At 42.2% G+C, this 25,582-nt stretch overlaps 1 protein-coding gene across 1 annotated transcript in view; it reads right to left on the bottom strand.

Annotated features, from left to right (window-relative positions):
• Window positions 1-25,582, bottom strand: part of GABBR2 (gamma-aminobutyric acid type B receptor subunit 2) — a 335,814-nt gene that overhangs the window by 177,050 nt on the left and 133,182 nt on the right. The window contains exon 3 of the mRNA XM_081067695.1: window positions 18,643-18,813. Within this exon, the coding sequence (XP_080923821.1) occupies window positions 18,643-18,813 (171 nt within the window). The remainder of the gene's footprint in view (window positions 1-18,642; window positions 18,814-25,582) is intronic.

Here is a 25,582-nt window from a genome sequence, read left to right on the forward strand (position 1 = left end):
AGGCAGCTCCCAGGCCCAGCAGGCAGGAGGATAAGGGAGAGATCAGGAACAACAGTGCACATCTGGAGCAGCTGTTCCAACAAACTAGAGAAGAAACGCCCACTGCACAAATGGCCCCCTAACGCCTCCTGCTGCTTGTCCCTGGCTGCTAATGTGAAATTTCATCATCTAGTCTTTCAGATTAATATCCATGGTGAAAAATCTTAACAGCTTCTCCATACAACAATGAGGGGGCCCCACGTTCACTGACCCATGCTGCAAGCAAATGCTCGGCCAGGAAAGATCTAAAAGACACGTGGAACCTATACCACTTTCTGAAACAGAAAGGAAGCAAACAGGAGGAGAAACGTCACCTCTAAAAGGACTCGCTATAGGAATGAGAAGTAAATTGTAGCATCTATTGTGTACTTCGAGGAGGTTAAAGGTAACCTGGTCTCTAGGATGGGTAAGAAATGCAATATGTAATAATAGAGACTGAAATGAAAAGAAAGCTGGCAGAGTTACGACGATGAAGATAGGAAATGTATAATGTTATGAGAATTTTAAAAAGCATTAGGAGCATTAAAGAGCAGAATTTAATTGTGGAAAGCCAGAGGATGTGATGGAGTACACACTGAGATAGTCTCTCAGAGTGTAGAGAATGAGGACAAATAAAAATCACCAAAGAGAATAAAATGAAGAATAAATGACAGACACTCACCTGTGAATTACAGTCGACCCTTGAACAATGTGGGGTGGGGGTTCCCTGCTCAGTCAAAAATCCAAGTATAACTTTAGACTCCTCCAAAACTTAACTATTAATCGTCTACTGCTGAACAGAAGCCTTACCAATAGCATAAACAGTCAGTTAATGCATAGTTTGTGTGTTATCTGTATTGTATACTATATTGTTACAATAAATAAGATAGAGGAAAAAATGTTATTAAGAAAATCATAAGGAAGAGAAAACATTTATTGAAAAACATCCATGTATAAGTGAACCCGTGCAGTTCAACCCTTGTTATTTAACGGTCAATTGTATCGGATTTTCTAAAAAGATACCAGAAGAAAAAAGTAATAATTAAAGATATAACAGAAGAAAAGTTCTACAATCCGAGCACCCAGTTCTTCAAAGAAAAATGGTAATCATATTTTAGACAAAATAGGCAAACATCCAACATGTGCTATATTTTCTTTTTTAATTCCAAGGAGTAAGCAAGAATCCTATAAGCATCCAAAACAGGGAAAAACAGACGTATCTACAAAGGACTCAAATCAGATTGCATCAGATTTCATTATGACATTGATGTAATGTCTGGAGAAGTTTGAGGAAGAATATTCTGATCATAGAAATCTGTATTTCATTGGAGAAGCAACAGAGAGAGACGGATCTACATAAGAGGAACTTAGTATATATAAAACTCATACACCCTTCCTGAAAGATACTACTCAAAGATGTATGCATGCCTTGGAGAGATAAAGCAAGAGGCCCGATTCATGAAAGATGTCATAAAAATTGAAGCCAAATAAATCTGAATCTGAATCTTAAAATCATAGTAATTATAATATAGTTTTAAAATAAAATCATTATCTCAAATAACAATTGCAAAAGAATACCTACAATGTAAAGAATAAAGGTAAATAAAAACTCAAATGATAATACAAAATTAGACATGATGAGAATGGGCAGTAAATAAGTGTGCTAATTTCTGTAGCTAACCATAACTTTTGCATTTTTATACTGGTACTTACAGAAGTAGAAGCCTAGTATTTTAAACTGAAAATGCAATTATAGAATAGTCTTATTATAATGAGGATGCCATATTACTTAGCTAAAAGTATAGAATTTGGCCAAAGCTGCAATCAAACATAGATTAATTGGCTTAAATACATTTGCTGGCAACTAAAAAAGAGTAAAAAATAAGTATGCAAATCAAGAAGTTAGAAATAGAATGGTAAAACAAATAAATAAAGAAGAAGGTATTTATAAAGATAAAAGCAGAAGCAAATAAATTAGAAAGGAGGGAATTGATACAGAGCCAAAAAATCCAAGGGCTGGTTCTTTGGGTCAAAAGAACAAGATAACGGATGTTTCACTGAAAAGTTATATTTTTATAACTATACATTCTTTTTTAAAATTTTTATTTATTTATTTATTTTAATTAAAGTTTATTAGGGTGGCAGTTGTTTGTAAAGTTACATAGATTTCAGGTGCACAATTCTGTATTATATCATCTATAAATCCTATTCATCGTGTGTTCATCACCCAGAGTCAGTTCTCCTTACACATTCTTGAGCAAGAGAAATGTCTGGAAAATTTGTCTATCGCTGGGAGGGGGAGTCATCTTTAAAGGGAAGGCAAGTGGACTCTCCCTCCCTCAAGTAACCAAGGTGTCTGTTATAAGGAAGATGAGCTCTACTCTGCAGCAAAATGGAATAGAACCATTTAGGGGTAAGGTTCTAAAAGAAACCAACCCTCTCTGATTCTTGGGGGTTTTGGATATCTGAGAAGAAAAAGCCAACAGAGGTTCTGGATCCATGGGAGAAAAATGGCCAAATCATTCTCAACAGTGTGTTCCTGCATCTTGGGAGTGGCCCTCTGTGGAAGCTAAAAAGCTGTTCGCAGAAAGGTTGCAACTTGGGAACCTAGTGAGGAGCTTGAGGATGTCAGGGAATGTGTCCAGAGACCTGGATCAGTAGCAGTAAACAGTCTGACCAGTGTCAACAGCGCCACCCAGTGGCAGCAGGCAGCAAGGGCCTCAGAACACATGCTCTCCTAGCCTGGGGATGGAAAGACCACCAATGTTGGCTATTTTGATGGAGGGTGAGTTTGGAGTGGGAGACGCTAATCCCGGTAAATCTGGCAAGTGGAGTGCTTGATCCAGGTTTAATTTAACTTGGAAAAATAAGAAATGGGATGATTTTTTGTACGCTAAATTTAAGTTGTTAATACCAGTTACATCAATAAACTAGCAAACTAGTTAGTTTAATCAAGGAAAAAAGTGGGGAAACATCTGTAATGAGAAGGAGCACACAACAAAAAACAGAGAGATTTTAAAAACTGCACTCAAATATATGCTAATAAATTTGAAAATCTCAAGGAAATAGATTGTTCTCTGGAAAATATCCACACAAGAAGTATAAACCTAAAGTGACCTAGAAGCGTGGAAGAAACCACCAAGATAACTTGTAAAAAGGGTGGAGTGGGAACCCTAAAGTCCTGGATGGTTTCACAGATTCGTTTTTGATTTTCAAAGAGCAGCTAATTTGTATATTTTGTAAACTGTTCCAGGGCACCTGAAATGATGGAAAGCTTTCTGATTCACATTGTAAAACTTGAATAACTCTGACAACCATACCTGATTAAGGACGGCACAACCAGCGTAAAATATCAACTCCTCTTACAGGAAAAAAATACCTAGATAATTAAATTGATTGAAAGAGTAATGCAGCATAACAAAGATAGGTTTATTTTAGGAGTGTTAATACGGTGTAATGTAAATGTGATTTCCAGATCCATTTATCCAACTGCCTAGTCAGCCTCTCCATCTGGATATCCAGTAGGCATATCTAAACTAACTGTTTATGTCCCTCTCTAAAACAGTCCTCTGCATTCTTCAAATTAATGAGTAGTAACTTATTTCTTCTAGTTGCTCAGACCAAAAACTTTGGCTCCATCTTTGATGCTGCTTTCTTTTTCACATCATACATACATTCTATCAAGGAATCTACTCTGTCAGCTCTACTGTAAATAAGATCCAAAATCTGATTGGTTTTAATTATTTAGTTCAAGTCACCACCTTCTACTCAGCAGCCAGGATGGTCCTTCTAAAATGTAAGTTAGATCATATCCTTCTTCCTTTTAAAAACTCCTCAATAGCCCAGAAATAAACCCATACTACTATGGTCAATTGATTTCCGACAAGGATGCCAAGACCATTTAATGGAGAAATAACGGTCTTTTCAACAATGATCCTAGAACAACTAAATAGCTTCATACAAAAGAATGAAGTTAGACTCTTACCTCACATCATATACAAATATCAACTCAAAATGGACAAAGACCTAAATGTAAGAGTTAAAACTATAAAATTCCTTGAAGGAAACAGGTATAAGTCTTCATGACCTTAGATTAAAAAATGGTCTCTTAAGTATGACACCAAGAGCACAATCAACAAAAGAAAAAAAATGAACAGATAAATTGGACTTCACAAAAATTAAAAACTTTTGTACAAAGTACATCTTTAAGAAAGTGCAAAGAGCCCACAGAATAGGAGACAATATTTGCTAATCATATATCTGGCAAGTATCTAGTATCCACAATATATAAAGAACTCTTATAACTCAATAGCAATTAGACAAATAACAAAATAGCAAAAAGACAAATAACTTATTTAAATATTGGACAAAGATTTTGAATAGGCATTTCTCCAAAGAAGATATACAAATAAGCTGGACACTAAATGCCACATATTTTATGATTCCTTTTTTTTTTTTTGGTTATGATTCATCCATTTTCTAGTTTTAATGAGATATAATTGACATATAACATTGTATAAGTTTAAAGTATACAATAAATAATTTGATATATGTATAATTGTGAAATGATTACCACAATAAGCCTAGTTAATATCCATCACCTTTATTTCTTCTGATAACAACTTTTAAGGTCATACGTTAGCAACTGTCAAATATACAAACAAGTGTGGTTAACTATAGTCACCGCGCTTATATCCCACGTTATATCCCAAGAACTCATGTATCTTACCACTGGAAGTTTGTACCTTTTGACCACTTTCACCCATTTCCCCATTTCACTTCCCACCCTTATGATTCCATTTATATGAAATGTCTATTACAGGCAAATCCATAGATACAAAAGGTAGATTTGTGGTTGTCAGGGGCTGGGGGGAGGGGAAGTGAGTAATTGCTAAAGGATATGGAATTTCTTTTTGGGGTGATAAAAATGTTCTGGAATTAGATAGGGGTTATAGTTGTACATCATTATGTACATTACCTAAAACTATTCCATTGTGCACTTTAAAATGGTTAAAATGGCGAATTTTATGTTATGTAAATTTTTTTTTCAATAAAACAAAAACGAAATATAGTAGCTTCTCAACTGTCTCAAAGTATAAGCCAAAGTCCTCACAAATGTCTTGTAAGAGCCAAAAATCCCACCCTCCCACCCACCCAACAACTGCTCCACTTCTCCCTCACCCACTCTGTTCCAGCCATAAATGTTCTCCCTGTTGTGGCTCCAGCACCACCAGAATCATTCTGGTATCAGGACCTTTGCACATGCTGTTTTCTCAGGAATCCACTTCTCCCAGGTAGCCTGTGATTTGCTCCTCACTGCCTTCAAGTGTCTGCTCAAATTTCACCTCCTCTTTGAAGCTCTCCTTGACCTCACCCCAACCCTCATGGTATATCCTATTCCCCTTATTGTACTTCATTTTTCTTCCTAGCACTTATCATCATCTGACATATTATACATTTGCTTATTGTTTTTATCATCTGTCTCCCCACATTAGAATGCAAGCTCCTTGAGGGCAGGCACTTTGTTTCATTCACTGATGTGTCTGCAGTGCCCAGAACAGTATCCAACACACGCTAGGCACTCACTAAACATGTTAAATGAAAGAATTTATTATGGAATGGACAAGAGGAAACGGATGCCTATAATCTGTCACACTAATAGAGCAAAGAAAAAATTGCATAGCTATTGATACAGATTCTAAAAAGACACCTGATTTTTTCAGCATGCATAACTGGTCCAAACACTGAATAAATAAAAATATAATATCCCTTAAAGTGATGAGGAATATCTGCTCTTCCAACAGATATCATACCTTACAAACAGCATTCTCACTGTAGTCAAGAACAAGACTACAATTTTTAAATATAACTCTAAGGATGTTTAGTGAATGAGGCAATAACAAAAATAAAATTTTATTTTGGGTACTGTTGGAAACCCTAAGTGCTTTATATGTATTAACTATTTTAATACTTACAACATGTAGACTACCTGAGTATGTGCCCATTTTCAAGGACACAAAAAAGTTAAATATTTGCCCAAGGTCACCCAGCTGATGAGTAGCTAAGCCAGAATTAGAACCCAGGCAGTCATTCTGTTCTAACCACAATACCGCACTGCCTCGTAAGAAATCATGAAGATAAAGATGTTGTAATTCTGGAAAACAGGAAGCAAATTTATTCTTGCTCCAGATGGTATTGTGATCTACCTAGAAAACCCAAGGGAATTCAGAGAGGAAAAACTACCAGAAATAATTACAATTGAATATGGCTAGTCATAAGATGTATACACACTGATCAATAGCTTTCATATATACCAGCAATAACCACTTTAACAACATCAAGGAAAACAAATTCCATTCCCTAAGGCAGTAAAAATACTTGAAAATAAACCCAACATGAAATGGAAAGGATCTATATGAAGAAAATGACAAAACTTTACTGAGGGCCCAATAAGAAATTTTGAATGGAGAGATGTTCTTTGTTGATGAATAGATAGACTTAGTATTATAAAGATGTCAAATGTCCCCTGAATTAATTCCGGAGTCTGATGAAATTCAAATAAAAACACCAACCGTATTTTTGGAACCTTACACAAATTAAATTGGTGAAAATAAAGGCAATTGTGAAAAAAGAAGGGAGGACTGTATAATATTCATAGCCAACCGGATGTGAGTGATATGCGTCACTGTCAGGCCTGGCTCATAAATATTTTCACGTGATACTCCTCCATGGTTATTTTCTTTCCAGAGAGGAACTTCAAAGCCACATGCTAAATGTGGCTGAACTTCATTCAGTCAATTTGAATCCCAGAATGACGGAGAAGGAATCTACGACACTAACCTATGCCTAACTCAGAACTTCATGGAATAATATTCAAAACACTGGGATGCCAATTCCAGAATAGACAGATCGATGCGAGAAAATTTAAAAAGTCAGAAATAGTATAAAGCTGCACTGTCCAATATGACAGTCACGAGACACATGTGATTACTGAGCTTTTGAAATAGCGCATTTCACATGTTGAAATGATAAGTATTGGATATACTGCACTAAATAGAAGACTATTAAATATTATTTAAATGAACTTTACTGATATCTTTTCAGTTTTTTAAAGGTGGCAGGTAGAAAATTTAAAATCACATTACCATGTTTCTCTGAAGATAAGACCTAGCTGGACAATCAGCTCTTATGCGTCTTTTGGAGCAAAAATTAATATAAGACTCAGTCTTATTTTACTATAAGACTGGATATAATATAATATAATATAATATAATATAATATAATAAATATAATACCGGGTCTTATATTAATTTTTGTTCCAGAAGATGCATTAGAGCTGATAGCCCAGCTAGGTCTTATTTTCGGGGAAACAGGATATATGGCTTGCATTATATTTCTAGTATACAGAACTGGTCTAAAGTGTATATAAAAATGTAGTATATTATTTTCTAAAGATAAAATTTAGCATAGGTGTTTTAAGTGAGGCAGGGAAAGATATATTAAATGCTGGAAGAATTATTGAGTGACTATGGGGGCAAGAGAAAGAAAGGTTTGATATTTCAGGTCATATGCTGAAATTCCAAATAAACTGAAAAATGAAGTAGTAAAAGTTCTAGAAGAAAGTGGAGGTGAATATTTACAAAAATTCTGGGGACAGGAAGAGCATGCCAAGCATAAAATTAAAAATGAAAAAAAATTTGGTCTTGATAAATTCAACTACATAAAATATTAAAATTTCAATGTTAGCAAATAACATAAAAACATAATTGAATGTCACAGGAAACACGAGGTTATATCTGCAACAAATGTGACAAAGGGCTGATATCCTTACTGTATAAAGAGCTCTTATAAATCAGCAAGAAAAAGAACATGCAATAGGAAAATGTGCCAATAGCATGAACAGCCAATTTACAAAAAGAAAAACAGAAATGTAAAAAGATTCCTGGTAAAAAAGAAATTCAATCTTAGTAGTAATCAAAGAAACGCAAAATTAAAATAGCAATTGCCAAGGATCAAAAGTGAATAACATGCAATGTTGGCAATGACTTCTCTCGTACACTGGGGTGAGACTAAACTGGTCTGATCTTTCTGGAGGACAATTTGGCAACATGTACGAAAGGTTCCAAAATGTGCATACACTATTTCTAGGAATTTATCCTCTGAAAATAATCAGAGATGCTCACATAAAAATACAAATACAAGTTTACTGCACTGTTGTTTTGTAATCAGGAAAAACTGGCCACTATTTCTATATAATGGAAGCTTCCTTTAGTAATTGTGGCATATCCACAGGGTAGAATGTTTTCGACAGTTACTGGAAAAACAGCAATGGAGAAGACACATGTACCTCCTGTCCCAGCCCAAATTCCTCAACATGGAAAATATTTTTTTTGAAGAAAAAAAAATATCTCTTAACAGTTATAGAAAACAAGAAGACCACCAATGGACAGAATATTAGCAGAACTGTTGCAATACAGGAAGGAACGGCACAGATTATAGGATAAATAAGACGGGGGGAAAACACATCACCCAAAACACATCAGAGGGGGCTGTGGCACAGATGGGGCCAGTTCATGGGGTCACCAGGCCCAGAGCCCACAAGCCATTATGAAATATGGTGGTGGAGAGTATCTGCTGGCCTGGGAAAACATTCTCGCTGAGTTGCTAAATTAAAGAAGCCAGTTCTATAGTAAGAGCAAATATCTGTTTATACATGCTCACTTGCATTGAAAAACTGTTAAGACGTATGCCTGTAGATGTTAACCATGATCTTTCAGTGGGTAGGTGATGGCCAATTTTTAATTTTCCTTTTTGCTCCTCTGTATCTTCCAAATTTTCTGCGTTGAGTACATATCAATATTATGATTAGAAAACAATCATTAAGGGCCGGCCCGGTGGCTCAGGCGGTTAGAGCTCCATGCTCCTAACTCTAAAGGCTGCCAATTCGATTCCCACATGGGCCAGTGGGCTCTCAACCACAAGGTTGCCGGTTCAATTCCTCGAGTCCCGCAAGGGATGGTGGGCTCCGCCCCCTGCAACTAAGATTGAACACGGCACCTTGAGCTGAGCTGCCGCTGAGCTCCCGTTGGCTCAGTTGGTTGGAGCGCGTCCTCTCAACCACAAGGTTGCCAGTCGCCTCCAGCAAGGAGGCGTGTGCCCCCTGCAACTTCAACTAGAAATGGCAACTGGATCTGGAGCTGAGCTGCACCCTCCACAACTAAGACTGAAAGGACAACAACTTGAAGCTGAACGGCACCCTCCACAACTAAGATTGAAAGGACAACTTGACTTGAAAAAAAGGCCTGGAAGTACACACCATTCCCCAATAAAATCTTAAAATTGGTCTTTTACAATAAAGGAACAAAAATTAAAACAAAGAGAATTTGAGGTTTTTATGTAAGAAAATAACTACAGTCTTACTATTTTTCTTCTGAAGTACTGCAGTAACCTGCTGGCTGGTTTCCCAGACTCTGGGCTCTTCACCTCAATCTGCCCTCAGGACTGCTACCATCTCTTACCTCCTATTAAAAAACCTTTTGTGGCTCCCTACTGTGGATGGGTAAAGTACAAACGCAGAAGCATGCAGGGTCTTCACCAACCTTCCTTCCTCCCAGCTGGTTCTCCCACTTCTCACCCTGCACATTGAGCTCTCCAGCCCCACAGACTGTTCGTCGGTTCCTGAAGGCTCCACACACCTTCCAGCTTCACTCCTTCGCTCACATTGCCTAGCATTACCCAAGTCTGGCAGATGGGCCTTGGGGGAAAACCGCAGCCAGAATCTACCGGAATAGCTCTGGGGACCTACACACTATAAGATGCACTGCCCTGTTAGCCAATATCCTGGGAAGTGTGGTAGAAACAGGTTTGGAGAGACAGAGAATCAAATCTGGAAAAATAATAAATATAAAAGTTAAATGCAGAATCCTATGATGAAAATTCCAGGGGGCTGTGAGGAAGTCCCCTTGAGACATGGGTTGGTTGGTCTGTATATCCACCTCCTTACTTCTGTTGTGGGGGTGCAGTTAGGGTGGGTGGCGACACTGGCCCAGGCCCGTGGTCTCCGCTCCACAAGGGTAGGCGCACACCTGGGTGCACGCCCACACCTGCTACCTCTTGGCTGTGAGACCTCAGCAAAATGGCTTAATCCTTTCTGAGTGAGTCCACTCTACAAAACAGAGATGGCATCATGCTGCGTGAATGTCATCACCTGCACACAGTAGGCACCCCATAAATGGCAGCAGATGATGTCATAATTAATATTTCCTTACCCCCAAGGTCCTGGTGCAGCAGCTCCTTCCAGGGGCTGTACAAGAGGCCTGTCCCTGGTGAGGGCATTGATGTCACCATAAATGGCCAGGAAGGACCACCCCGAACCCCAGAGACCTCCAGGTTCTACTTCTGGGCCCTCACTCACCCCATGTTCCAGGATCCATCAACCTGGGTGGAGGACGGATTTATCTCCTATCACAGCCCTGGGAAGCTGAGAGTGGCAATCACCCAGCCCTGCATGAGCCCTGGTGCTGGCACCACAGACCCACAGCCAAGCACGTCACCGCTCCTTTCTGTTAATGATTGGTAGGTGTGTGGTGGGTGGGTGCTGGGCTCCGAGGACCTGGCATGGCATGTTGGAGAGGAAGCACCGACCAGGTCTTCCTCCCTCAGATGGGGCAGCCGTGTCCCACCTATTGGAGCGGACGGCGGAGGAGCACATCTCTCCCAAGGGCAGAAGCTCTGAGCCAGAGCTTGGAGGTCTGCTTTTTCGTCAGAGGCTGAGCTACTGCAGCCACCACTGGACAAAACCCCTGGGTATGCTCCCAGATCTGTCACCAAGATGGCAGGAGCACTAGAAACTGCAGACTCTGAGGGGAGGTGGTTCTCACTCAGGTGGGCTCTTTCTACTCTGCAGGGATGGGTAGGGCAGGGCACTGGCTGGTGAGCCACACTCTCCCTGGGGGTACTCACATGAAGGAACAAGTGTTGCTTGAACCCCAGAGTCTGCCCCATGGAGCCTGGGCCTCAGAAGGCTGAAGGCCTGGGGGGGCCCATTCTTGACCTTGACCTTGAGTCTCTCCCTTTGAATATCTGCATTGTACCAGGGCTTCAGGGAACAGCCTATTACTGCTAGTACTACCCTCCACCCCTCACCCATCCCCATCTATCAAATGAACAGGTGGTCCTGTGGTCTTCGTCCATCCCAGTGGCCCCCAAAACTTCAGTCCCTCCTATACCCCCTGAGAAGCAATTTCACTGCATAAGCACACCACTTACGTACTTCCTAGCTTAGTATTTTCCTTTAACCGGTCTCACGTTTTAAATGTTTTCTATCCTAAACAATAACATCCATGAAGTATAATTTTGATGGGCTAGTAATCTTTTTTCCCCTGGTATATAATAACATAAATACATAACTATTAAAACTGTGCACAAATCATGTCACTCGGAAATAATAAACCTCCCTCTCCCCCCAGATGCCAAAGAGGCTGCCACAGATAGCGCGTTGGTGTGGGCAGGATGGATTTAGAGGAAGCAGTCCCTGCCGGCTGGACCACAGGCTGGGTCTCTCCCAGAGCTGGCACTAGAGCGCCAAGGAGAGGACATGTCTTGCCTGAGGGCAGACCACCAAGTCACCTAACAGCATTAGCTTTTAGTTCTTCAGAAGAGTTGGGGCACTGGATGGGGCACTAGGACCATCACGACTATGATCTGATCAGTCAGGTGTCCCCTCCTGCCTCCTGGTGACAGAGGGTCTGCGGTACGTGGGCCACCCAGGTGATCCTGCAGCCTGGAGCAAAGCCGAGCCCGTCCGGCGTGCCTGCACCTCCTCTCAGACACAGTGGGCCGAGGAACACAGGCGCCCATTCCTCCTGCACAGGGATTCTCAAACACCAGGTTGCTGGATCCCCCCCCCCCAGAAGGTCTGATTCAGGAGGGTCTGGGGCGGAGCCCTCGAATTTGCTCTTCTAACAAGACACGGATGCTGCTGGTACAGGGCCCATACTCTGAGAACCAGTGTTCTAGAGGATGGGAGCACCTGGTCCAGGAAAGAGGATTCTGAGTAGTGATGGTGCAGAGACCCTCCCAGGGGTTGCAGCCGAGGGGAATCATTCCGACACAAACCACAGTGTGTTCGTTCCCAAAGCCCAACACCGAGGCCACCCAGAAGCAACCACATGGCAGGTCCCTGGTCACTGCTGCTTCCAGTAAACTTTCCATCTCTAGAAGGATCCCCACCAATAAACAATGCCACATCCAAAAGAGACCCAGTTAAGAAACAGCAGCATGGGCTGCGCTGAGATCTGTGGGCGTGTGACTCGTCAGCTGTGCTGGCTCCTCTTTCTGTCCCCACAGCCCAGGGGCTCAGCAGAAGGACCGGGCTTTCTCGGCACGCCTCTTACCCCCATCTCGCCATCCCAGGTGCAGGTGCAGGCAGACTAAGGGCAACAGAGGGCAAGTCCCTAAGAGTCTGGCCTAATGGACAGAGACCCCTTACTGAACACACATGTGCCAGGCAGCACGCAGGCTGCGGGGACAGAGAGGTCTCGTCCACAGGGGCTCTGCAGTCCAGTGGCAGTGGGGTGATCGATGAGGAAGCAGATGGTGTATTACACTGTGCAGGAACTGGTACAGGGACAAGCCCAAGAGGAGAGGAGCACAGAGGTGTCATGTCTGATGCCACCTGGGGAGGATGGTCCTGCAGAGAGGTGTGAAGGTGTGGCTGGACCAAAGGGCGAGAGAGGAGGAGACCTCAGGGGACAGAGATGGGTCTCGCCAGCCACGCTACGGAGCTCATGGCTTCTCAGAGCAGCAGGGAAGGCTGATGACTCTAATAAGGTTGGCTCCTGGGTTAACAAACACTAGGTCCCCTACCCTCCACCGCAGGAGTGTCCCCCAGGCTACCGCTCCATAATAACAAACGGTACTTTAGAGGAAGTGACCAGACGCCCCTTTGGTGGGGCAGATGGTGAGTTGGCCAGCAGGAAAAACTTCAAAGCGTGAGGCAGGGCTGTGGAGGGCTGAAAGGGCAGGTGCTTTGAAGGGGAAGCTCTGCAGATGGTGCCCTTTTGGTCTTGGACAGATCAAGGGCCTTGGGGGGTCCTGACAATTGGGGGCAGCCTCTGGTATGGAAAGGTCAGCCCCAGAAGGCCCGAGATCACTGAGGACCAGGGACTGGGCAGGGAGTCTCGGCGAGAAGAAAAGGGAGCAGTGCTTGCGGCGGGCATGAAACCCAGCCACACAGCCAGGCTCCTAAGGAGGGCCAGCCACGGGCTAAGGAACCACATTCTAGGTGATAATAAAGATAACAGCTGTCCCTTGCATGGTGCTTATTAAGAGCCAGGCACTTACTTCTCTTTGCGCTTGAACTTTCCAAATACACTTAATCCTCACAACCCTAAGAGTTAGATAGTGCTATTATTACCCCCATTTCCAAGATGAAGAAACAGAGGCACAAGGCGGCTAAGGATTCTCCAGTCACATCCCGGGGAGTCAATGACCAGATAGATCTCCCTAAGCCCTCATCACAAGCTCTTTTAGCTAGGAGAGATCTTAGGGGTCAACCGGCCCAATTCCCTTATATTACAGAAGGGGAAACGGAAGGCTGGAGAGACTGAGTGATTTGTCCAAGAGTACTTAGCTGGTTAATTGTATCGTGGAATTGGGAAGCAAAAGAATAAGTTGGTGTAGATGGGTTAGATGACAGGACCTGAACTGGGGGAGAGGCCCGAGTCCCCCTGTCGCTGTCCGCCGGTCCCCCTAGGTACCCCTGCTCACTGCCTTCATCTGCACCCCAAGCCCTGCCTCCACCCTGGGCCTGCAGTGCCCACGTGGATGTCACGCAGCATTCTGCCCTCTCACTTCCTTGCTCCTAATTCCAGTGACCTCTACCTCTGCCGTGCTTTAGCTACTCACACACAGCCAGGGTCTGGCCCCTCAATCCCTAGATCCCTCCTCCGGCTCTGACCACAGCCTCCCCTTCCAGCTCCCTCATCCCCACACCTTCAATCTGCTCCGAGACTTCCAGAGCTACTCTCCCTCTAAGACCACAGGCCACCTACCGGCGCACCCTTTCCATCCTGGGCCCACCCTCTCAGCTGTACCCTCATTCTTCCTCACCTCTCCCCACTTTATCCTCTCTACCTGGCGGAGCCTCAGTGCCGAGTCAAGGCCATTCTCCACCTTCTCCACCCTGCTGCACAGTCACCAGGCCTGCTGAGGACAGTCATGGCACCACATGGACCAGGGCTACTCTGAACTCCGGGGCTCCCACCATGAAAGACTGCCATTTCCACCCTGACTTCCTGAGCCAGCGGTGCAGGACATCCACACTGGCAGCATGCTGAATTCACCTGGAGAGCCTGAAAGGGTTCTAATGCCAGGGGGATCTAATGCAATTGTTCTAGGGGGTGGCCTGGGCATCAGCATTTGTAAAGTCCCCTTGGTGATTTTAAAATGTGCCCTATCCATACAGGGAATACCACTCAGCTGCATAAAGAAACAAACTTTTGATACATGCACATGAATAAACCTCGGAAACTCTGCTAGATGAAATAAGCCAGGCACAAAAAAGGACATGTTATATAATTCTATTTATATGAAATTTCCAGACAAGGTAAAACTAGAAAGCAAGCAAATGAACCTGGGTCTGGGGGTGGGCATGACTAAAAAAGGGCACGGGGGATGGGTGTGCTGTACGACTGGGTTGTGGTAATAGCTGCAGAACCATTCTAAATTTGCTACAAAAATAATTAAACTGTACACTAACAATGGATGAACAGTATGGCATATAAATTATATCCCAATAAAACTGCTAAAAGTGGCGAAAAAGGACAAGGCAAAACCCAATTTACGAAATTTAAATTTTGTATTAAAAAAAATTCCCCTAGGGATTCTAATGAGCAGCCAGAGTCGAGAACCCAACTAAGAAGGCCTGACACCTACGGACCCCAAAGCCATGTTCGTTCCACTCTGGCACTCCACTGCACAAGGTCTGTGCCCACCAGAAACCTTTGCACACTGTAGGCTGCGTTATTATTTTTTGAGTTAATGGGTATGCACTCCTAGATTTTGTCCCATGAATTAGTGGTATGGAGAATGTTCACTTAATGAGCACCAGCCATTCGAAAGCCTTTCATTTTCATTTTCTCATTTAACCGTCTCATCTCCCAGTGCCTGTGAGGTGGGACTACATCTCCCAGTTTTACACAAGGGAAATCGGGATCTCATTGTGGTGAATTGCCGGGTGTCACACAGCCTCGGCTTGGCAAAGCTGGGCCTGGAGATCGGCACCTCTGATCCAAGGCCAGAGCAGCCTCTGGGCCACCATGCACTGGCCTTGAACTTCAGTGACTGGGGGATGGAAGGAGCAGCTGGTCCCAAGGTGGGATGGCCCTCAGCCCTCGCCCCAGCCCCCCTCCAATTTCAGGATTGCTGTCATTTGACATTCCTTCCAGTGCTCCAGTCCGGAACACAAGTGCTTGACACTGCTGATCGACCAGTTTCATAAAAGGAATCCAGTTTCCTTTGCACTCATGAAAAGCTGTTAGCCCCTGGCAGGTTTCCAGGGCCTGCACTCCAGCAATGCAGCCCAGACACGGGGGAGAGGGATGCCAAAGCCCTTGGGCACAGAGAGGAGTCAGCTGGGCTGAGAGATTTAAATCGAGAGGGGTTCTTGCCAGCAATATTAGCAAGCAACATCCTGTCCTCAGAAAAAAGGTTTCCCACTGAGATGCCCTGAAACCCTGCCGAGGGCCCTCACACAGCTTGCAGGGACGCAGATGTGGTGCCACAGGGTCAGTACCTGACCCCAGGGAGAAAATACTGACCGAGTCTGGAGGCTCAGGCTTCCAGCCTCTACTGGGCTCTTTACCAGCATGCGCACTGGGGCAAGGAGCCACCTGCCGTCTGCCAGCCTCAGTTCCCTCATCTGTAAAATGGGAACCATAACGCCTTCTTACAGGATGGCTGTCTGTGACAGTGTTGGGGACCTGTAAAGCACTCAATGAAGTTGGGGCTGAAATCTTACGCTCTTTAGACTAAGGCTTTCGGGTTTTTCAAACCTCTGAGGTCACATGCAGTTTCCATGTGACTATAGGAAGTTATGGAAGGAAAGAAGGAGCGATGGGAAGTCTGGACTAGGAGTCCAGACCTGGGATTCAGCTCTGACTTTCCCGTGAATGATCTTTCATGACTTTGGAGGTGCTTTGAAACCCTGAACTTTGTCCCTTCCCCTCTCTAGGCCTCAGTTTCCCCTTTTGTAAAATGACATGGTTGGGGGAGGTGTCTCTAGGACCCCACAGGCTCTGACAGCCAAAGACTCTATTGGAAAAAAGCAGGTCCCTCCAAATCACTGCAGAGTCCTGTGTTAATGGGGCCACAGAGCTGCCCTCCCCACCTTCACCGTCAACCTGTTTCACACTTATTTTAGAATATTTGTCGCTGCCGTAAAGAGCAGTCTTCCAGCAAAAGCCTCTTCAGTGCTTGGCAATGAGTCCTTCCCCGTGGAGGTCAAGTTCCCTTTGTGACTCTCCCTAGGGACTGAGAAATAGAGAGGTGGGAAGCTGAGGGCCAGTCTTGCCTGGGAAAACCTTGCCTTGTTTGGAGAACCACAGATGGTGGGGCCACACACTTCTGCTTTTCAAGCACCTCCCAAAACATCGCTCTCTGTGCATCTCTCTCTGTATAGTTTACAAAGCTCTTTCAAATTCATGACTCATCTGATGTTGGCAAGAACCCTGTAGGGAAGCCATGGGAAGGGTTATTGTCCTCATTTCATAGGGGTGGAAACTGCCGCTCAAAGGAGTAAGGTGACTTCTCCAAGGTTGCAGAGCCAATGCATTCAGTGGCCTCTCCTTCCCCCGGGAGAGACGGGGCAGAGCCTCAGAAAAGGAAGTGCAGGGCTGGAGTGCAAACCTCTCTGCCCTCACCCTCCTTGCCACCTCCCACCCCACCCCCCACCCCCATGCAGAAGGTAGCAGGTCCTCTCCTACTCGTCCCACTGAGGTCCAAGCTGCACAACTGACTCACACATTTCTTCCCCACACCACTCAGTTTGTTTGTTGTTGTTGTTTTTCTTGGGCAGCTAAGCACACTTGGAATGTCTTGCCTTGTTGGAAGGCTCCAACTACCATGTTTCCCCGAAAATAAGACCGGGGCTTATATTAATTTTTGCTCCAAAAGATGCATTATGGGCTTATGTTCAGGGGATGTCATCCTGAAAAATCATGCTAGTGCTTATTTTTCCGGTTAGGTCTTGTTTTGGGGGAAACACAGTATCAAGAACATATGTGGAAGGAGAAAGAAAAGTAGGAGGTATAAGGAGAACGGGAAGAAAGACAAGAGACCATTTTACGCTCATCTGAGTGGGAAAATTTTTTAAACACTGCTAATATCCACTCTTAATAAGGATATGGAGAAATGGAAATTTTCAAACACAATGACAGGACTAGATATTGGAACAGCTTTTCTAGAAGTCAATTTGTCTCAATATTTTAAATGACCCAGTAATTCCACTTCTAGGAATCTACTACAATGATGCACATCAAGGCAGGAAGATGTTGGCTGTGACATCAAAAAGCTGTGAATATCCATAGGGATCTGGTTCAATAAACTCCCATGTATCCATCTGACAGAACACCATGGCCCATTAACAAGTATGAGGGCAATGACGATCTCTAAGGTCTCTTGTAAAGTGAAAAATGCCAAAGATGGAGGGTGCCAAAAAAGAAATGTACACCCACTTTAAGAAAGAAAATAACTATATTAAAATTACGCTGATGGTAACCACTTTGAGCACCTCTTGTCATTGCAGAAGTCAAACGTGACTTGTATTCGTCTTTTGTTATCGGTATACATTGACTATTACAATTGTAATACAGTTTTTTCCTTAAAATGTGTACACAATTTTTTAGCACCTTCTGTATATGGTGTGAAGTCATTAGGTTTAAACAAATACACTGAAAAAGTTCTGGGCAAATGAACGCCAAATTGAGAGCAGGGGTTCACTTGGGAGAGGATATCGGATTTAGGGCAATTGGTTAAAGCAACCCTTCCGTCCGTCCGTCCGTCCATCCATCCATCCATCCATCCATTTATCTGTCGTACTATGTATATTCTGGCTTTTTTTTTTGGGGGGGGGCAAAAGCCGAAATAGCCATGTGTGATGTATGTTTGTAAGCCATTGAAACAAACAAAAAAATCCACCCAATCGACAGTGACACTGGAGTCTTTGTTCCAAATTAGCTCTTCCCTGAAACGTTCCTCACAGGACAAGTGCTATTGGTGGCACATCACGATTTTAGATGGTCACTACAGCATCAGTGGCAAGGACAACAAACCTACAGGGGCAGTGAGGATGAATAAGCCACAGGATTTAGCACAAAGGCACAATGCAAGGGAAGGGTTCACTCCCAAGCTATCTAAGATGGAGGCTGTCACCTGTCCCATGCATAGACTCCTCGGCCAGCAGTTCTGTTTTTGTCAATGGTAAAACAGCTTCGCTACTGCTAATAAAAGCGTGCTTAAAAGCCCTGGGATATTGCCCATCCCTGATTCAGCCATATTGCCCCTTGCTTGGAGATGACAACAGCTAACGGGTAGGTGAGAGCATGTCCCCTCAGCAAAGCGTACCTCTGAAAACCTCTGCACGTCTTGTGTTAGCGTGCCCACTCGCTTCCACTGGAAGTGCTTTAGCAGCTTCAGGATGGCGGGATTCACCGCATTATCTGACGGGACAGTCCGGAAGAAGTAAGGGTATTTTTTCTTATCAGCTAGAACAGGCGTGGTCGCAGCAAAGGAAAGCTGAAAAACACAAAAGAAACAACACTTTTACTGGTGGGCCTCACGGCTCTAAGCCCAGGATCTTTCTGAACAGAACGGAGACCTTTAGTTCTGACTTGGGGAACAAACACACAGGGCAAGATGTTCTTAACCCTTTTTAGTGTAAAGGTAATACATTACAATGGAAGAGAATATTTTTAAGAATGCAAAATAAGGAGAAAGAAGGAAAAAAACGAACCCCAAAAAACCACAATTAATATTGTAGTGTATTTCCTTCTAGTCCTTTTTCCATGCAGAGATTTTTTTTCTTTCAAAAAGATTCTTGAGATTATTCTACATACACCATTCAGTTGTTTTTTTCCCTGACTTCACATTATCCTACAAGCATTTAACCATCCTGTTAATAACTCCGTATAAACATTCTAATAGCTGCATACTGTTCCAGTATATGAAAATACCGTAATTTACTGAACTATCTCTAAGTTGGGAGCATTAGGTTGTTTCTCACTTGTCATTACTGTCATATTAGTCTAAAAGCAACCTGTGCACAGCAATTTTTCCCCTAAATTTCAGGTTATATCTATAGGATAAGTCTGTGATATAAAATTTCCCAGATAAAAGATACAAGTTTTTAAAGACTTGATACTTATTTCCAAAAAGGATTGTATCAATTTATACATCCACTAACCTGGTATAATTAGAGGGCTAATTTCACCACATTCTTGTCAACAGAGGAAAATAAAAGCACTTTTCTATCTAATTTTATAATGATTTATCACTGAAAAACTGGAATCATATTGTATTCATTGGTTATGCATAATGTTTAATCTTTTTCCCATGTGGTCATTGCTAGTAGTATGTCCTAGTTTAGGAATTGCTTTTTCATGTCTTTCGTTTCTTTTGAGTGGTGTTTTAATGCTTTTCTTACTGAGTTTAATGAAGACTTTTATTTGTGTAGCATTCGATCTCAGGCTGTTACAATTGCTGCACATATCCCAGTTTGTTTGCTTTATCATTTTTTATGTGTGTATTTTAATTTATACTCAGTAGTCAAATCTGCCCATCTTTCCCTTTATTGCTTCTTCTTTTTCTTTTAAGTGTCAGTAAGTTGCTAAATTGGATTTTAATTATCTGTCCTACAAGGCCCAGCTTAAATGTCACCTCTTCCATAACATTTCCTCTGATCTCTGCTCTCCCATCTGCTCAGCGTCATCCATAGAAGGTGCTTATCAAACTTTTTGATCTTTGCAGTGTGATGGTGGGAAAATGGTACCTTGTTGTCAGTCTAATTTGCATTTAACTTATTAAGAGTGAGGGTGTGTATCTCCTTCCTATGCTTAAGAGAAATTTGCAGGTTCTTTATGAAAACTGTTCCCATCCTTTGCTTGTTTTTCAATTTGAATCATTTTTCTTAGCAGTTGGTAGAAATGATCTTTTACATTAAAGACACAGTCCTTTGTGATATAAGTTGCTATTCCCCATCCTCCCATCCCCCCATCTCCACCCCCACCACACACCAGTTTGTACTTTTCCTTTTGATGTTTCTTATGGTGTCTTTTGCCATATAGAAATTTCTTTTTAATGTGGTTGCATTTATTAGATTTTATGTCTTCAGGTTTAGTGTCATATGTAGAAAGGCCTTTCCTACTTTGAGATAATACAAGAATTCTTTCATGATTTCTTCTAGTCTGTCTGTCATCTCTCTCTCCTTCCATTCCTTCATTTCTTTCTCCCTCCCTTCTCCTCTCTCTTCCGTCCTTCTTTTCCTTCTTCTTCTTTTTTTTGTTTTTGTTGTTGTTTCATTTACATCTTTGATCCAGAGAGGGCACAGCTGAAGCAAGATCACGGTTTGCTGCCACTGGCTTTCTCCCCCAACCCTTGCAACCCTTGCCTGTCCCCGTAGCAGTTGCAGATCCAATACATCCCAGAATCCAATTTCAGCATCCAGGGAAACAACATCCTGACACCCTCAGGTCCCAGCTGAAGATGCTTTACTCCCTCTCCTGTCATCTGAAGAGGAACTCTTTCTTTTCTTCCCAAGACTTCAGCAGAGCAGGGCAGTGGAGTTCTTGTCCCTTTTCCTGGTCTGACTCAGAAGGCAGACAGCCATTACTTATGATCCCTGGATCTCCTGTGTCCACTCAGCAACTTAAACAGCTCCCACATGTTGGAGCTGAATGCACAACAGCCCATCAGATGTGACTTGGAGCCAGACAGCTAGGAACCAATTTCTAAGATTCCCCTCCAGAGACAAGCACATCATCCCAAGATTGGTCAAGGGTAGAATGACTGTTTAAAAATTGGGGGTAGAATAAGGACCGAGGGGAAGAACCTGCAAGGAGGAAAATCTCAGGTGGACACACTGAGGAATGCTTGCATTCAGAATTGTCCAGCAGTGGAAGGCCTGCCGTTGGAAGTAGTGAGATCCCTGTGTCTAGAGGCATACAAACAGAGGTTGGACCATGACTTCGAGAGAACAAACACAGAGGGACTTTAAGGTGTCTGTGAACTCCCAGGAAACTGTATGAAAAAGCTTTAGTGGGCCTGTATGTACATACAGACACACACATTTTTCTGAAAAGAGGATCCATGGCTTCCATCCGATTCACAAAGAGGATCCCACAACCCAAACAAGATCAGCACCCCTGCTTGCGGGTGATATTTTGGTCCCATAGTGAGTACAAGAAATAGAAACTCTCTGCAGTCCCCTAAAACCTAGTGTCCGTGATACTTCTCTCAAGATAAAAACAACAGTTCAAGTCTCCTGCAGTCGCCGGCGGAGGAAGGAGCTAGTAGAAAAATCAGGGAGCAACTATTTCAGGACGCAAGATGGTATATGTGCCATCACATCCCCAAAAACGCCTATCTAATATAATTTGGAAAGTGCTGGTTTCCTGATGTGATTTCTGAATCACACTCTGGTTGATACTTTACCATTATTGTCCCATTAGTTCCAGGTCCACAATTAATTGTTGCTTGAACAACCTCATATGTTTGCCCTGTAGGTAATTACAGTGGTTACTGTTCAGTGAATAAATGGCCCATTGTGTTTACAATGGGCTTGAAGTACAATATATGCCCCAGGTCTAAATCATGTTGGGTGCAAAATATTAACTGGCACTGACATTTTCTGCACCATTTGAGATAATGCACACTTTGATTAGACAGCTTGGCATCACTGTTCCTCTGGCTTTAGCTCCTGAAACTTCCTTCCATGGGCAAAGACTGCAGGTGCCCAGTAGCACTGCTGAACTAGAGGAACCTGCAAAATCATCTAGCTCTGGTGTTCTCTACCCTGGCTGCATATTGGAATCACCTGGGGTGATTTTTAAAAATATTGATGACTTGGTCCCACTTCAAACCAATTGAATCAGAATCTGGGCATAGAGCCCAAGCATCGGTATTATTTTAAAATTTCCCAGGTGATTATGATGCCCAGTGAGGGTTGAGAACCACTGATACAGCTCAACATCCCTAGTTTTGAATAAGCAGACTGAGGCCCAGAAATGAGATACCGAGATATCCACAGTAGCCAATAAGAGAGAGAAGCAGGATTCAAATCCAGGTCTAAAGAACTCTAACACCAGAGAGCGCTCTCTCTCTCCCTCCCTCCCTCCCTCTCCCTCCCTCCCTGTCTCTCCCTCCCTCCCCCGCCCTCTCTCTCTTTCTTGCAATTACAGTCAACATTCAATATTCAGTCTCGACACAGCTTTTTCTTTATATCCTTAGTTATAAGAGTTCTGTTCAGCTACTCTTCAGGCAGTTCTCAAGGGTGGTTATTCTATAATTTAGTTGTAATTCTGATGTGGTCATGGGAGGAGCCTGCAAGCACAGCACTTGCTTACTTCACCATCTAGGCCAGAAGTATCGAGCTCTTTCTCTTCTTGATGGCTGTCCCCTACCTCCTCTGTGCTTGCCAGACGTTCCTCTCCCAGCACAGTCACTCAGCTCTGGAAACACTAGGTCTGTTGCATTTAGGCCCTAACTTGAAGACCCAACCTTTCTGGGCTCTCCTGCCTTATTTCACACAACCAAGTTCATTTCTAAAAAGACTGATTGAGGCTTTGAGTTAATCCCTAAACCAAAGATTTGTTTCAGAAAGTACTTTAAAATTTATTTTATAGTTTTGTTATTATTTCTAGTTGTATTGCATTGCTTTAAGAATTTGGCATGTACAGCATCTGCTTTTGGAGTTTATTGAGATTTTCTCTGTGGCCTGATCATACAATCAATTGATAATGCTATTGATCACACAATCAATTTTTGTAAAAGTTCTGTAGTAACTGGAAAAGCAGATTGTCTGTAGCTGTAAACTGTAACATTATCAGACTTCTTATTCATAAGAGATATAATCACACTAAACAATTATATTATCACAGTCATTGTATTTTTGTTTACTTGACCTGTCAAAGACTGAGAGGTTTGTTAAATTTTTCTCCCTTGTTTTTGACAATTTCTTTATGTGTTTCCATAGTTTTTGCTTTACATGCTTTGATTTTATGTTGTTTTGAGCATAAATGTTCATCACAATTATATCATTATTTTTCAACAACACGTATCCTTGTCTACTGCAAATATCAGGCACTTAATAGAAAATCATTGAGTGAACTGGGGATTAAAATATTTATCAAGGTAAAATAAATCTTTTGTCATTTTATTACTTTTTGTTTTATATTACATCTTGCTTGATATTAATATTGAATCAATATGTTGCTTGATATTAATATTGAAACCCTTACTTTATTTTTGCTTGGCATAGCTCTGATTGTCCTTCTATTTGTATTCTATTAAGATCATTTGTAAGTATGTTTCTTGAAAAGAGTACATGAATGAATTCTAAATGTATATGCTTATTGGTGTAATAAATACTTGGTCTTGCATTTATCATCTTGTTGGCAGTCTTACTCTTTTTAATGCTTCCTTTTTGTTTTCTTTTGTTCCTTTTCATACTCAAACTATATATATCCACTCTTCTCTATTCTGGATATATTAATCTGGCTTTCAGTCTCAACCTGGTGGAGTAGCTTTTAATATTCTGAAGACCAGTAAGAGATCAAAAACTTGCTGAGAATGACCTTCTGTTGCCTTGATAGATGGTAGAATTTAGCTGGGTATAAAATTCTTGGGCTACCATTTTTCCCCTTTAAAACTACAAAGTGATGCAGAGAAGAAATCTGGGGCTAGTTTGATTGTTATTCATTTGTAGGGTATCCGGTTTTCTCTGCCTGAATTCTGGAAGAATTTTTTTCCTTATTCTTAGAATTAAAAAAATTTGCCAAGATAGATTTGGCCGTGGCATTCTTGATTTTATCTGAGGCACAGGGATGCCTTCAGTCTATACACCCAAGTCTTTCATTCATATATAGTCTTTTCTCTCCTCTAGAACACCTGATTATCTATGTGTTGTCTTTTCATTCTCCAAATCCATATCTGTCATATTTTCTTCCATGATTTCATCTTTAGGCCCTTATCTTCTGCTTTCTCTCTTTCATGACAGAGTATGTACATATTCAGTTTCATTAATTTCTGATATAATAGCTGTACCACTTATAGTCCCAATAGCAGGGCACAAGGTTCTCATCACATCCTGGCCAATATTTGGGGTTATCTGAATTTCTAATTTTTGCTAATATTTCAGGGATAAGACGACACTTTATTAGTATTTGACTGTGCAGCCCTTTGACTATAATGTGGTTGGGTAGCTGCACATAAACGTGTTAACCATTCAGGTTCTTTGTTCTGTGGATTTGCTGAATTACTTTTCAATGGCCTCAGTTTTAAGCTTTATTGTGCCTAACATATTTTTGTTGTGTTATTCACATTTTTAGTTTCCTAGTTATTTTTTATGATATCTCTTTTCGGCCATTCTCTCTTCTCAGGCTATTTCATGGAGACCATGTTTTTCTGCATATGATTGAAGATGCCAAACATCTGTTGAAAAGAGTTCTTCTTTATCCTACAACAGATCATTTTCAGAGGTGGACTCTTCCTGTGCTTTTTCTGGGTATTGTATGCCTTTGATTATTTTTGCAGTACTTTTTCAAAGGCAGAACGTTAGGTGTTTCCAATGTACTCATCCTCAAAAGCAAGGTCTTTTCAGACGTGGTTTATCAAAAGACACAGTCTGCGTATTACCCTTGGCCCTGTTTTCTGTCTATTTACACTATTTTTTCTCAGAAAACTAGAGAATTAGTATTTGAGCACAGGTTTTGGTGTCCAGTATGCTCTTCTACATTAATGAGGTTACATCTTTACCCTCAAGGCCTGATTTTCTGACACTCTGGATCAACACAGTATATTAAATTCACCTCCTACGATGCTACCAGGGTTTTTCTTTCCTGCCCATAAAACTTTACTTGGGACGTCTCTGCTTCCCAAGATGCAATGTACTCCTAGAGCCTTCTTGTCCTGTTCCCATCCAGTTTTTTCTAGGAATTTATATCTCTGTCTGGATTCAGAAACGTTGATGAGAATAAAGAGAGAGAAAAAAAAATCTTGGTTGCCTCAAAGATCAGCAACTGTGAGTAGAGCTGTCCAATTTTCTGATTAGTAGAAGCCCTGTGTCTCTAACTCAGATTGTGGGAGAGAGAATAAAATGTCTGCTTATTATTTTTTAGCACAATTGTTATTTTATGAGGCCAGGTTCAGGGTGCCAGGAGGCAAAGTTTGGGAGGATTTTCTAAATCCAGCTCCATCCACTTTCCAATTTATAATCCAAACTTCTGGAATGTCGTTGAGTCTTAGAGCCCCTTGGTTCTTTGAGGTAAGAATTACCATTCATTTCACAGCT

This window comes from Rhinolophus hipposideros (genome assembly GCF_964194185.1).
Source record: "Rhinolophus hipposideros genome assembly, chromosome: 11".
NCBI lineage: Eukaryota > Metazoa > Chordata > Mammalia > Chiroptera > Rhinolophidae > Rhinolophus > Rhinolophus hipposideros.